Source organism: Plecotus auritus (genome assembly GCF_963455305.1).
Source record: "Plecotus auritus genome assembly, chromosome: 7".
NCBI lineage: Eukaryota > Metazoa > Chordata > Mammalia > Chiroptera > Vespertilionidae > Plecotus > Plecotus auritus.
Genome location: NC_137774.1, coordinates 49,412,228 through 49,427,433, shown reverse-complemented (window position 1 = coordinate 49,427,433; position 15,206 = coordinate 49,412,228). Strand labels below are relative to the sequence as shown.

General features: G+C 45.2%; 1 protein-coding gene across 2 annotated transcripts in view; it reads right to left on the bottom strand.

Moving 5' to 3' along the window:
• MYOCD (myocardin) overlaps positions 1–15,206 on the bottom strand; it is a gene marked incomplete at both ends in the record, with an annotated part of 92,803 nt that overhangs the window by 30,590 nt on the left and 47,007 nt on the right. For both annotated transcript variants that reach the window (XM_080678740.1, XM_080678741.1), the window contains 3 exons: positions 8,813–8,974; positions 11,010–11,085; positions 12,432–12,487. In XM_080678740.1, coding sequence (XP_080534866.1) covers positions 8,813–8,974; positions 11,010–11,085; positions 12,432–12,487 — 294 coding nt within the window. The remainder of the gene's footprint in view (positions 1–8,812; positions 8,975–11,009; positions 11,086–12,431; positions 12,488–15,206) is intronic.

Here is a 15,206-nt window from a genome sequence, read left to right as displayed (position 1 = left end):
CTCCAGATATACACTGACCCCAGGGCTACATGGATTGGGACAAACAGTTAACTTGCTTTCAAGCACTTGACTTAGCTCTCAGGACTAATTCTCTAGAGACCGAGATCACCAGGAGTATAGAGATAGGTTAGCACTGTCTCTCCTTCCTCTGCTCAGGACCCCACCCTTTCACACCTCCCTCTTGGTTTCTAGAAACCTCCCCCCAGCTGCAGGCCCCACCTGGGCATACCCTGCCCACTCTCAAGGAGGCCTGTGGTCATTTCAGTGGGCAGCAAAGGTCAATACCAGGACAGCCACCTTCTCTCAGTGCCAGCTAACTGTCCTTTTGCCACTCCCACCCCTACCCCCCTGCCATAGCTACTGGTCCCCTGATTCTCCCTTCCCACACTTTTTCCAGAATCTTCCTCAGAAGAGTCTTTTTCATGTGTGTCTCAGTGTGTTTCTTTCTTTCTCTTTTTTAAAAATATGTTTTTTAATTGATTTCAGAGAGAGGAAGGGAAAGGGAGAGGGGGATAGAAACATCAATGATGAGAGAGACAGACTCTGTGGATGACCAGGAATCGAACTGTGGCCTCCTGATTCATAGGTCAATACTCAACCATTGAGCCACACTGGCTGGGCTCAGTGTGTTTCTTCCCCACCCTCCACCCCCAAATCATTTGCCCTTTAAAAATTATTTCTCATTATGGAATGATAGAGTTTGTCCACGAGAAAGATATCCTAAAGCAAACCTTTTCTTTTTATGTCAAAGCAAATGACTATCTGTCTTATTGTCTATTTGCCTTAAAAGTGAATGATAAGAGTCAAGACTTCCAAAGTCTCAGATAACTGGATACTTAGTAAATGCGATTTTTTCATTTTGTTTTACCTTGGGGACACAGGTGAGTGAAGACTAGCATAGGGTCCTTTAGAAATGTACGTGACAGTGTGAATGGGTGACTTCTGGACCAGCTCTTGTGGACCAGAAGTGTTGTTTCCTGTGTTATGATGATAAAAAAATAACACACCCAAAACTCATCAACCTTGGATAATGAGGCTGTATATTCTGAATCACGGGTTTGCTTTTTAAAGAAGTAGCTGAAAAGCTGATCAGGCATTCAGGTGGGAAGCCTGGCTTGGTTCAAGGACAAAGTGAGAGCCCTTTGGGAGGAGGCATTTGTCTATTGGAGCAGAACACCAGGACCCTTCTGTCCTTGCAAGTGCTGGGAAAGCCAGCTGGGCTTCTGTTTTACTCAAGCAGAAACCAGGCCTCTGGACAATCAACAGCTTTCTTGGTACCTAAGGGATGCTCCTGTCATGTGAAGAAAATACTCAGATGACTAGAGAGAGAATTAACAAGCTTGGAGTAAGCCTCCCCTCTCTTCCCTCCCCTCCCCCAAGACTGAGGGATCCCTGAGTAACAATGACCACGCATAAGCTGAACAAGGCCATGCTAAAATCCAGCATATAATTTCTGTTCTCAAAAACCATCACCCCTACATAACATCATATTTGTGATATTCAGTATTCTGGCCTGAGAGAGGGTGGCTGTTAGTGGTTTTCTCTGAAAGAAAAGCAGGGAGTCAGGTGTATGCTCTGAGATGTGGCCCCTCCTCCTGTGGAAGTCAAATCAGCAAGCTCCCTATTCCTCCTCATCATGTCATTCTCATCAGGCAAGCCTACCTTTCCTCCATCGGGAACCTGTGAAATTCTACCTGACTCAGAAGATACACTCGCAGGCTGGAAGTGGGGTTGCTAGCTGCTCCATAAAGCAGAGGAAAGTGCTGGGAAAGACTCGCTGCCATCATTCAGCTGACTGCAAGAGGGGTTGAAAACTGGGAGTGAGAAGAAAGATCCCAGAGCGAGAACTGGTTCTCTGTTGGGAAAGGTTCTAGATGATTTTATCTTAGGGTTGGAGAATAGTTGGCCTTTAATAAAACCTGGAGAGAGTGAGACAGTGACCAAGCATTCTGCTCAGAGCTTGGCAGAAACACAGTAACACAGCTGCAGAGAGAGCTGGAAAATGTAAACACATCTGGAAAGGCACGTAATGGGGATAGTGGGGACACAGACGCCAGGAGAATGATATACAGTCAACCTCAACCCTGAATCATGGCATGGCTTTACCAGGGGAGATGATCTGATCGCGAGAAGTGACAGAAAGGTAGGTGGGCTGGACCATCATCACCATGAGAAACGCTATTCAAAGTGCTGTCTCAGCTGGTCTTGGAGCAACTACCTCTCTTTATGACATTTCATCTGATGACATCACTTTGCTCACACGCGCATTGAAAGGTACCACTAACAAAGCTGATGCCTGGTTGATAACAGGTGCTCAGTCCCCATCACTTTCCTTAGATTAGGTCACCCTATATCCTCCACCTCTTTCTGTAGCCATTCCTCTCTTTACTCTTCAGAGAATCACTGCCTCTATCCCAAATATTACATGAAGACCTCACCTTAGCCCTTTTCTTGTTTTATACACCCAACATCCCCCCCTCCACCCCTCTACTGGGCACTCTTAATTCTTTGTACCCTGCATTACTTCTATTTTTTTTGCAGCATTTATCATCTTTTATCATGTTATATAACTATTTCTTGTTTTTGTTTATTGTCTATGTTTCCCCCTCTAGACTGTAAGCTATTAGAGCAGAAGTCTTTGTATGTTTTGTTTACTGAGATATCCCAAGCACTTAGGATTGTGTCTGACACATAGAAGGTGCTCCATAAATATTAAGAAATAAGTGAATAAAAAGGCAATCTTATCTAGTCCATCTGTTTAAATTACCATATACACTAAAGTCTCTCAAGTCCATAGCTCTAGACCAGTGGTTGGCAAACCGCGGCTCGCAAGTTTGCCGCTCTGTTGCCTAATGAGTTTGCCGACCACTGCTCTAGACCAATATTTTCTTCTGAATCCTACTTTGATAGCTCCCACTGCTTATGCAATCCCTGCCTATTGAGTTCTCCCGAGCCTTTCAAACCCAAGAATTCTTCATCCCACCTCAAAACTGCTCTTCCACTCATGGTCCCCATCTTGATAAATGGCTGCCAGTTACCCAATTGCCTAAAAGAGAAGCCTGGGTGTGTGTCATCTTTGACTCATTCCTTTGTCCAAATTGGTATCTTCTACTGATCATTAATCATGCCAAATCAATGACCTCTCAGACCCTCTCTTCCACACCTGCAGCCATGACTCTTGTTCAGGCCCTCAACTCCCATCAAACCAACCAAACAGCCTCCTAATGGAGCTCTTTCACTCCTTTTCACTTCTGCCGAGGCCCCTTCACCTGCAGCCAGCAGGATCCTTCTCCGTGCCAAATCCCCACCTGTTCACACACAAAGCACAGCTCTGATTCCCACTAGAAACCCTCCAATGGCTCTTCACTGCTTAGTATTAGTAATTACAATTATGTGCCCCCCTCACTGGGTAATTAGGAGTGCTTATATTTATTCCCTGAAGTGATTAGAGAAGTTTGAATCTCTCGTCTGCTTCTAAGAAACAATTTAAAATGTCCTTATAACCTGACCAGCGCTACCTCTTGGTCCTTCCTACTCATTTCTGCCTGCTCCTTCCAGGCTCATCTAAAAAGTCCTGTCCCCTAGGAGCCTTGGTCAGGCACACACACATTCCAATGTGACTTCTACCTATTCCCTTCATAGCAGTGCTCACAAGGAACGATCATTTTCTCCTTTATGCTTCTTTTCTTGCTGAAGTGGGAAGTCCTGGAGGTCAGAAATGAAATGAATTTGCTAACATGTCACCAGTGCCTAGTTAATTCTTTAAATACATTTTTAAATTGAATCCACCTTGAAAAAAAGCCCATGAGATAGGCATTATTATTGTTAGAATTTCAGAGAGGAGAAACTGAGGCACGGTGAGATTAATAACTCAGTGGCTATGTGGCCCAGGTCACAGAGTCCAGCTTTGAAAACCAGGTTCCTGCTTTCCTACCTTCAGGCGGCTTTGTGTCCTACTTATTATTATTATTATTTTTAATAGTCCTCATATTTGTTGCCTTCTATGCATTTCCATTGACCTTGACCATGCTCCTGCTCAGGCCCTCCTGACTCCTTCCTGAATGGTGCATCGTTTTTAACCATCCTCTGCCTCCATTCTCTCCCCCGCACATGAAGCCAATTAATATTTGAGACCCTTGGCTCCCCTCCTAGAGATTGTCCTGCTCCACAACCTTGACTTAAAGCAAAGCCAAATGAATTCAAGGAGAGACAAGAAACCAACAAAGTTTATGAACAAATGCATGAACTGCAACTGCTTCTTTGTAATAATAATCAATGAAGAAAGACCTTCAGCCAAGTGTAATGAAAAAGAGAAAGGGGAAGGGGAAATACACCAGTTACAACATTTGTGATGAAAAATGGAGCCTAACCGTGGTTTAGAGAAGCTCAGAACAATTGGAAGCCAATACAATTGTAAAGTTATACATTTTAGGCTAATGACTGAAATTCAGGGGGATAATGATATTTAAATTGTACAAATTGCCTTAAGGAGAAAATTTGACTACACAAAGAACTATGAGCAAAACTGAAGAAAGGCTATCAAAGAACCACTCCTAAGAAAAGCACCGAGCCCCTAAGATCTTAATAGGCAATGTTTTCAAGCAACTGATCACTATGATCATATTTAAGTTTTTCCCAAACATGTGAAAATATGCAAAGGTAATGACAACATTTTGTGAGGCACATGTAGCTTTGACATTTAAACCTGAGAAATAGAAAACAACAACAATATAGACCAATATTATTTATGAACATTGTAGCAGAGAGGACTAGCTACTCATCAACATGCATGTTCCCATCCATGGTATAGACATACTGCTGGGAAATCTCCTTCACCCAGGAAACAACTTCCCAGCCACACCTACTATTTCATAACCCAATGTGAGTGGAAGCCAGGCATTCATTTCCAGGTCGAGGCTTTTTAAACTTGTGTGTGGGCCTTTTCATTCTTTCTTTCCCAGAGGACTGAGGAGCTCTGGGGCACAGTTGGCAAATTATGGCCTGGAAACCTGCTCTGTTTTCATGGATAAAGTTTTATTAAAACACAGCCTTGCTCATGTTCTTACTTGTTGCTATGACGCCTTTCATGCTACAACAGCTGAGTGGAGAAGTTGCGACAAACAGCTTAGATAGCCTAGCTTATGTACCACCTGGCCCTTTAAGGAAAAGTTTGGTGGATCAGGAGGACTGAAGGAGCCTGTTGGCCTGAAAGACCTGCCAGTGAGAAAAGCTCTCTCTGGATTGTTTATAAACAAGATCCACTTCTATTGCTAAGCTTCTGAGATTTTATGGTTTGTTTAGAGCTATCATCATTCCAACTAATAATAAAAGAGAGCAAAATCTCAAATAAAATACTAGCAATTTCTAGAAGAAAGAACCTATGCAAGATTTTCCCCAGAAATGTGGATGATTAAGAAAGAGCAATTGCACATTACTTGGTCTAGAAAGAAAATCCACGTGATCATCTTTGCATGCGTGCTGAAAGCATTTTAAAAACCACATTCATCTTACAAACAACTCTTAGTGGAACAGGAGAGAAACACTTAGAATATCTACCCATAGCAAAGCTAATATCACGGATAGAGGCGGATGACTGGAGACATTTCCATTTATGATAGAAACAAAGTAAAATGTTATCATCAACAACATAATAAAAACATATATGTAACAGTGTAATACTGCTATTGAAGCACTGGCAATGCAGAAGTAATAATAATTTTCTACTATGTACTATACTAATTATTAAATTATATAATAATATATTTTTGTACAATATAGAGTCATATAAATTCTTTGTGCTTTATATGATCATACATATAATTTTACATATGATATGCATCTATATATGATGTAACTATTTTATCCTATCTAATAAAAGAGTAATATGCAAATTGACCATCACTTCAACACACAAGATGGCTGCCCCCATATGGTCAAAGATGGCTGCCCCCATGTGGACACAAGATGGCCACCACAAGATGGCCAGCAGGGGAGGGCAGATGGAAGGGACCAGGTCTGCAAGGAAGGGCAGTTGTGGGTGATCAGGCCAGCAGGGGCGGGCAGTTGGGGGTGATCAAGCCTGCAGGGGAGGGCAGTTAGGGGTGACCAGGCCGGCAGAGGAAGGAAGTTGGGGGCGACCAGGCCTGCAGAGAAGGGCAGTTGGGGGGGGACCCAGGCCTGCAGGGAAGGGCAGTTGGGAGGGACCAGGCCTGCAGGAGAGAGAAGTTGGGAGGGACCAGGCCTGCAGGGGAGGGCAGTTAGGGGTGACCAGGCCTGCAGGGGAGGGCAGTTAGGGGCAATCAGGCTGGCAGGGGAGCAGTTAGGCATCAATCAGGCTGGCAGGGGAGTGGTTAGGGGGTGATCAGGCTGGCAGGCAGAAGTGGTTAGGGGCAATCAGGAAGGCCGGCAGGTGAGCAGTTGGGAGCCAGCAGTCCTGGATTGTGAGAGAAATGTCCGACTGCCTGTTTAGGCCCGATCCCCATAGGGATATATACTTGTGAGAGTAGCCAAGAAAAATTAGAAAGATCAGATCAATGTACAGAAACTTGTGAAGACAGATACTAAAACATATTGTAAAATATATCAATAAAACTGTGTAAAACTAAAGTTAGATCTTCCTCTTAAACCATGCACTTAAAATAATTTCATATGCACTAAGGATTGAAATATAAAAATAAAGTATATAAATGTTAAAAGACAATAACTACATTCTTGAGCTAAAATGTTTTCAATAAATACGTTCAGAAACCACAAAGGAAAAGATTAATAAATCTAACTATATAGAAATTGAAAATTGCTATCGGTAAAATACACACACACACACACACACACACACACACACGCACCAAGGACACACTAGTAAAGAATGTGCAATACCTATGGCAGATGGAGGATTAGCATTTCCTCCTACTACATAAATAGCTTTTACAAAGCAGTAAGGGAAGAAAATGCCTGGTAGAAAAAAAGGGGAGTAAACATGAATTGACAATGACACAAAATCATGTAGAAAAATATAATCTCACCATAAACCAAAGAGTGCAAGTTAAAATGAGATCTTTTGCCTCTCATATAAAAATCAATAATAAGTTTACATGCATGGAATAGAATGATCAAAGAAATGATAAGAGATACCTGTTGGAGAACATTTCCTATCCTAGACCATTTCAGAGTAAAGATGGAGAGTGTGTGTGGTTGAGTGGGCTAGTCCAAATTCAAAGGCACAGGAAAATTAGAATGAAGGGAGCGAGTGTAGATGATGGTAAATCGCAATGACATGTTTAGGGGCACTGACAGGTTTGCATATTATCTCTCCCAGAGTTGATATTTTCATATTTACAGGTTCCAAATACAAAATTCATGTGGCCTTTGAATGGCTGGGTGAGAGCAAGATTTTAGAATGTGGATAACACACTTAATGATCCTATATAATAAAATCCCAGCAACTGAACGGCAGAATGACCAGAACGACTGGTTGACCAGTCACTATGACACACACTGACCACCTGGGGGCAGATGCTCAATGCAGGAACTTTCCCTGGTGGTCAGTGCGCTACTACAGTGGGAGCACCACTCAGCTGACCGGGATGAGCAGCTGCTCCTGCTGTGAACCTGGGGCCGATGGGCAGGAACCTGGGCTGCAATAATCACTTCCTCACCCCAGGCTCCTCCTCCTCGCTCCCTGCCCACCTCCTCTGGATGCCCGCAGGCCACACAGTGCTGCACCAGGCTCACAGAGCTGACCCCGCTGCCTCTCAGTGCTATTGTCCCTGGGCCTGGCCCTGACCAGGTCCTCTGGAGAGGCAAGTGCTCCGGCTCCATGGAAGATGCTGGGCCAGGGAGCAGCTGCTCAGAGGGTGGGTCCACAGCCGCTCGGCTGACCTGGATGAGTGGTGCTTCCACAGTGGGCTGATCCCGCGGCCGTGCCTCCCACCAGTGCACGAATCCTGTGTACCAGGCCTCTAGTAAGTTTAATAATAGGCTTCGTGTCTGATAAAATGTCTTTATACATACTTTTGACAAAGTGTGGAAACATTTAAATGTGTACTGCTTATTAAACATTTAATCCTTAGAGCTCTTTGTGGACATAACTGGAAGAAAAAAAGTTTCTCTAACTTTTCATGGTAAGTGCTTCTTTTTTCCTTCTAGTTTTCCCAAGTTTCGCCCCAATACCTCTATGAATGAGTTTAGTATGCTCAGGCTGTTTGGGTCCATTTACTCTAAATGGTTCAAAAAAATCTACAAAATGATTTTATACAGTTTATGATACAATTAATATTTGTGTCTCTTCCTTAAGTATTTTCACTTCAATTTTTTTAGCACATGTGAGGGTTGTCAAAGAGTTTTCACATGCTTACATGACCTGAACTTTGCTCCAAGGGCCTAGGAGTGGGGCAGGAATTCTGGTCTTCATCTGAGAGAGGTGAGGAAACTTGGGGAAACCCCAACACACAGCAGGCGAACTGGACTTAGAATCCAGGCCTTCTCATTGGGGTCTAGTGCCCTTCCCACTCTACTAGTCCACTTCCCTCGACAAGAGGAGGCCAAAGATGGCCATGATGGAACCTTGTAGAGAAGATGTTTTTGAGGATTACATCATGTCAGGTCTCAATCTGCTCACTTAGAACAACATTCGTCTATGTCTACCTGACCTTGAAGGGTGAGTGGATGGGAATTTGTTCCCCACTCTCAGCACCTCTGGTTATGGGGAACATTTTGGGACAGCATCCCATGGCCCTCACCCCCGGGCCCAGCATGTCAGGGCCACGGCTCCCCCAGATCCCAGGGCACAGGGAGAAGCATGCCGTTCTACTACCTTTGATGGCCTCTTTCACAGCAGAATCCACAGGGAGTATGTTCTTCTCCACCAGCTCCAGCGGCCCCGGCCGGAGAGCAATTTTTTCATTGAGATCGTCTGCAAGTCGGGCTCTTTTCAGCTTCATCTGAGCAGCGGGAATGGACCTCTCTGCTGTGGAGGCTAAGCAGGGGAGGGGAAGGAAAAGGATCAGCTCTACAATGCCATGTTATTTTTGATTTGTTGCATTTGTAACCAAACATTGTGTCACCTGGTGCTCTACCATCCTAATAATTTTTTAATGCAATCATCATTATTTCATATGGATTAGCAACAAAGACAAGTCACTTCCAAACAAAGACAAATAGTGAGTTGGGCACACAGAAAAGTTAGAGAAACTTGCTTTGTGAGGATTTTTTAAAAAAATGAGCAGTTTGGTGATTCTGTAAGCAAGTAGTACATGGGGTCTAAATTGCTTGCTGACCCTAAACTACAACCTTTGGATGCACATCCTGTGTGTATGCTCCCTGGTACAGGCTGAGCCTGCAGAAAATGTTACCTATTCTTTTTTTAAAAAATATATGTATATTTATTGATTTCAGAGAGGAAGAGAGAGGGAGAGAGAGATAGAAACATCAATGATGAGAGAGAATCATTGATTGGCTGCCTCCTGCACGCCCCACACTTAGGATCAAGCCCGTAACTCCGCATGTGCCCTGACCGGGAATTGAACTGTGACATCCTGGTTTATAGGTTGATGCTCAACCTCTGAGCCATGCCGGCCAGGCCATTACCTATTCTTATGATTATATATTCTTAAGGCTTTTATACTTATCAGTGTGATGCTAATTTGAATGTCCTGGTCAGTTGTAAAAGAAAAAAGATTCATTTAAAACAGTTACCTAATTAAACAGAGAGATCTTGACAATGGAATTTATCCAACAAGCAGTTTATGATCATTTGGAGGGTGAGAAAGGTCACTAACAGAGCTCTAAGCTACCCCATGTTCCCTTGTCAGTTAGGCCCTGACTTACTCCTGTGGACCAACTTGGAGGAGAATCTAGCCAGCCAGGTGTTGCTATACTGCCAAACTGTAAGCTAAGATTCCTTAAGACTTTACAGCTTTACTCTCAACGTGGCACATTTAGAAGGTGAGATATTTACGGACAAGCCTGTTCTGTTATTTCCATGTTACAAGGCCAGCCCGTGTCTGATCTAGCAAGCGTCACCCAGCAGAGGGCTGGGGATGTCTAATTGTGGCAGCAGGCCAGGCTCCTCGAGGCTCTACCTGCAAAGCTCTTGATGTGAGAGATGGAAGTGTCTGGAAACTACCCACTTAGAATCTTAGATTAACAATTGGGTGTCATTTTTAATTACTTATATTTATTGTTAGGGCTGTATTTCTCCACCACACAATCTGACTGTAAACACAGCTCATGTATATGGTTTTTCTTCTCTGAATTTGATTACAAATGTAGTTTTGTTTTTTTGTTTTTCACTAAACATCGTCTTGTAAACCTTTTCTTATTAAATCATTATCCCTTTAAAGCCTTCTTTGTGGTGGCTGCGTGGAATTAAATCATATAGCTGATGCATGATTTATTCAGCCTCTCCTTCATTGTTGGACAGTTCATCGTTTGCCACGTCTCACTATCTGAAGTAATTCCACAGTGAACACCATTGTACATCAATCTTTGCGTGTCCGATTATTTTCTCTGGATAAAATACAGGCATACACATTTTATTGTACTTTGCTTATTGCACTTCCCAGATGTTGCATTTTTACAAATTGAAGGAAAGACCTTCCACCACCAAAAAGCTTACAACTCACTTACTTTATTGTGGTGCATGCTTGATTGTGGTGGTCTGCAACCCGACTTGAAATATCGCTGAGGTTTGCCTGTACTAGACACTTCCTACTGGGCTAAAGGGTAGGCACATTGTAAAGGAATTTGATGTATATGGACATTGCCTATGTACTCAGAAGTGGCACAGCTAAGACTAGAACACAAGTGTGAGACCTTCCTAGCCATTGTACGGCTTCCCAATTTGATTGTTTAAATGGCCTAGAGTGACTAGGTGACTTCTCAAAAGCACCAATTTCCAAAGTCAAGGGACACTTGCCATGAGGTCTTAGCAACTGTGTAGAGACCAAGGGCTCTGGCAGAATGGCCCAGCCTTGAGTGGGCATCTGGCCTATGGCTTTGCGCAGACTTACCCTGGAGTATGTGCATAGTCGCCGAGTAGGCGTGGTCGGGCCTGCTTCTGACCTTGCGCTGCAGGGCGTCTTCTGTCTGCAGGCACAAGCAGATCACACTGTCACCACCACACAGGGCCACACCACCCGGTTCCAACTACAAAAGAAACCTGGGCTTTCTCAAAGGGGAGAGCAGTCTTTTTATGACACATGGAACATGCAAATATCCCTGGCCTACTTTTTCAGGCAGAAACACTTACAAAAGCCTCTTGAATGGATTTCAGGATGAAAGATAAAGAGGTAAAAAACTTGGGTCCCCAATCAGGGGTACACAGTGAAAGGCCAGGCAGGTACATGTTAATAAGTATGAACAAAGCCGTGCTGCTTGTGTTATAGTGAACCCTGCACTCCTCCACTGCCTCATAAACCGGCCACACATTCATCAGGGTTAGAGGTGGCCCCTAACCATGACGACAGATGCCCTCCTCCTGTTAGCCGCCCGGCTTCTCTCTGAGGCCCATCCTGAGTTGGAAGGACACTTAGAAACAGACTATTTGCTGAGTGTCCTCGCCTCCTTGGTGGTGGGCTGTGGGTGGGGTGGCGGGGCTGGGCAGGGCCACACTGAGCCTTGGGTCTGACTTCCAGCTCTGAGTTGTTAATCCCACTACATTGGATCTCCTATCTGGCCCCTGAGAGGCGAGGTATGCCTGTACTTTGTTTTTTAAACAAAAACAAAGCCTGGTTACTCTCCAGAGAGTGGGGACCATCGCCTGTCACGAGCACCTTTGAGTGGTCACAGGTTGGCTCCTTTCTCCACCTAGACCAGTGGCCAGGCTGGGGCTCAGACAGAGACCCCAGGAGACACCTCCCGGCAGTTCCTCCCCTGCAGAGCGCTGGCGCTTGCTGCGTTGTATTTATATTATGCATAAGTTCAGGTGGCAGAGATGTGCTATGAAGGTGAAGAATATATACAAACTTCTCCCCCAAATGCCACAAAAACCCAGAAACAGAAATAAACTCAGTGCCCTTTGCCTTAAGTAACTGCAAATAAGGCTTGTGTCCACAGCCCGACCTCACCACTGAGTCGCCTTAAAAACACATGATTGTTGCTGAGAAAGGGCTGTAATGACAGGCACAGCCGCCGCGAACCAACTCTGACTCCTGTGAAGTCTCTGACTTCTTCTGCAGCCTGCAGTGACCCCACATCAGAAAGACTGGGGCATTTTTTAAAGCTAAAAAGTAACATTTTTAAAGCTGATGTAGCTGACCCCATTTCCAGTTTTCTGTTCATAACAGGAAGATTCCATATGGCATGCGGGCAGGGAGCTGGCAAACGGGCTGAGTTTCTTGGAGAAATTCTACCTGCTGTAGGCGAGGCCGAGCATTCAGAGACCTAGCCCTGGGGTTAAAAGTTCAGGAAGAGGGCAGTTTGCAGGCAGTTACCTGGTCACTATCCGAATGCTTTCTTTGCTCATGGAACACAGTTGGACCTCTCAGCGCTAAAACAGAAAGACGCAGACGTGAGCAGGGCGGCTCAGGGGCTCTGAGCAGTTCTCAGCGTTGGCTGGTGCGCTGGCCGAGCTGTGCACAGTACGGACGTGGGCGCCTTTACAGGCCACAAGCAATGGAGGAGGAAAGGCCTGGAGGACACAGCTTCCCTAAAGCCGCAGGACACAGAGGAAGGTGGGATTTCGGCCTAAAACAGGAGGAGCAGCAGAGGCAGAGGCGACAGGAAGAGACATGGTGGCGACAGTGCATTCGGGTTCCTGAGGAAGTACAGGGGCCTGTGGGAAGCTGGGGACAGGAGTAACGCTCTGGTTTGAGGGGCAGAGGGAGCCTGGGGTATGTAACACCCTCTTTGACTTTGTTCTGCCCTTGAGTGCAAAAGACTGGGTGGAAGCTGTGGTCTGTGGGAAGGGGTTCCATATCGTAAGAAGGGATGGGTACCCTGGATGTGGTGTAGGTAGGAACATGTAACTAAGTATGTTGGCTCGTTGGTAGGAACATGCAACTAAGAGTGTTGATTTGAGAAGCACGGAATCAGACTTTGAGGGCTGGAAGGGACCTTGGAGATAATGAAACACAACTCCAACCCTGACCAGAATGGGGAAACTGAGGCCCACAGAAATGGGTTGCCTTGCCCTGGGTCACACAGTTTGGGCTGGAAGCCTAGGCCCTCTGACAACCTGATTTCTTGCAAGGTGTGTGTCCAAGATATTAACAAGCAGTGGCACAGGCACTGGCCAGGCACGGCACACAGCCGCTCTTGACGACCTGACAGACGCCAGCCTCGTCTCTCCACCTTGCCCTGGTTTTCCTGCGACCTCACAGAGCTCCCCCTTCTGATCATTTACCCAGGCCTCCTGACTCAGCACAGAAGTACACCATCATTCAGCAGAATTCTCCATTTTTTATTAGTTTTTCTGATCCCCTGGAACAATCTCCAACAGGAGCTACAAACATCACTTTTCATGATAAGTGATGAGGTTGGTCAGAGATTACAGAATTGCACTGAGTATCTTTGTGTCTAAGTCTGAACAAGTGGGTGAGTGACAGGACCTACAGTTCTAATATTCCTTCCACAGGTGTCCACCATTAAGCTGCAGGCAATGAAATATTCTCCCAAATTTTGGCGAAAAAAAAAAAACTTGGTTTCAGGCCAGATTGGCACTTGGGGCTGTGTGTGAGTGTGTGTGTGCTTGTGTGTGTGTGCACGTCCCTTATTCAGATCTTAAGCTCATACTAAATTTGAGCAATTTCAAAAGGGTGTGCTGGACAGTAAGCCATCTCCTTTGGAGTCTTGGTGGCTGGTGGACTATGTCACCCTCTATCGAGGACACTGCTTGGAAGGTACTAAGCACACGCTCTCTAAACCCCCAGCATTGACAATGCTATCCAAGGGAACATGCAGAATAGTCCCAGCTGGTTGCCTTGTGCCAAGTGTACTGGACTAGCCCCTTCTCATACTTTGAGCAGATTAAGAGGCTTCCCTTCTCATAGAAAAGAATTAAATGTGTTGCTTGAATATCACTTTCCCTATTGCTCTAACACCAGTCTCTCTTGGCCGCTTTCACTCTTCCAATGGGCTTCTTTGCAAAATCTGCCATGTCAAGTGGCCCCTGCCCCATCCCTCCTTTTGTCCCCGCTCAGTGGCTCTGAGACATCATCTGGAGAAATGTGCGTTTCCGCTGCGATGCTCATGCGTTTTCTCCCATTTGGGTCTGGTCGCCATCCTTAGTAAGGAGGCTCACCTTTTCCTGCATTTGATCACAGCTGCGATTTGTATTGATGGAGTTCTGAAAGCAACTCCCGTTTCCCTAGCAACCAGATCCTACACAGCTGCATGGAGTCCAGTGGGCCCTGGTCGATCTCACAGTCTGAACTGGCAGGTCTTCACCTGTGTCCTACACTGGTGTTCACTGAAGTAGGTATTATGTACTGCTGTGGTTTAGTCACTTTTGACCCAGAAGAGGAATCAATCTCAGTGTGGCCTGGTTAAGTGGTTGAAAAGAAAAGCACCTCCTTTTCCTTAAGAAGCACCCCTAAGGGAACAGTATGAATGCATCTTGAGATATCGCTTACATTGCAAACTCAATTGGTTGTAATTGAGCTTAAGTCTTGGGAGGAATTTATCTGGTTCTCTTGTCCCCGAAGCTCTTCACTTTCTAAGGGAGTTTATTCATTGTTCTAAGAAACATTGCATTTCCTGTATCTTAGCTTGTCAAGCTATAATTCATCACTTCTTGGTGTTAACAGCTCCCCCGTGAAATGATTCATACAGTCCAGCTCCGTTGCCAGGGGCACAAAAGTCTTCTGGAACATTCTAACACAGGGTGGGAGAAGCTAAGCCTGTTCAGCAAGGACTCAGGAGGAAGCCAAAGGGGTCGATACACGCCATTTTACCACATGCTATTCTCCTCAGGGCGCAAGGCAAGCTACATGTTGCATTGGCTTGAGGTTGCACTGTGGACAGCCACCCTGTGGTGGCCCTGCCACAGACACTGGCCTTTTCTGGGCTCCTTTTCTGGAGAATGTGGGTTTAGCCTCCTCCCCTGAGGGCCAGAAGAGGCCACAAGGCACCCCCCACCCAAGTTCAGTTTTTGGAAAGCACATAGAGGAACTCTGAGGCCGCCAACCCTGGGAGCATCAAACAGCAACATTTTGTATCTAAGGGACATTGACACTTAAGATTGACAAGGAATTTTAATTTCTAAATTA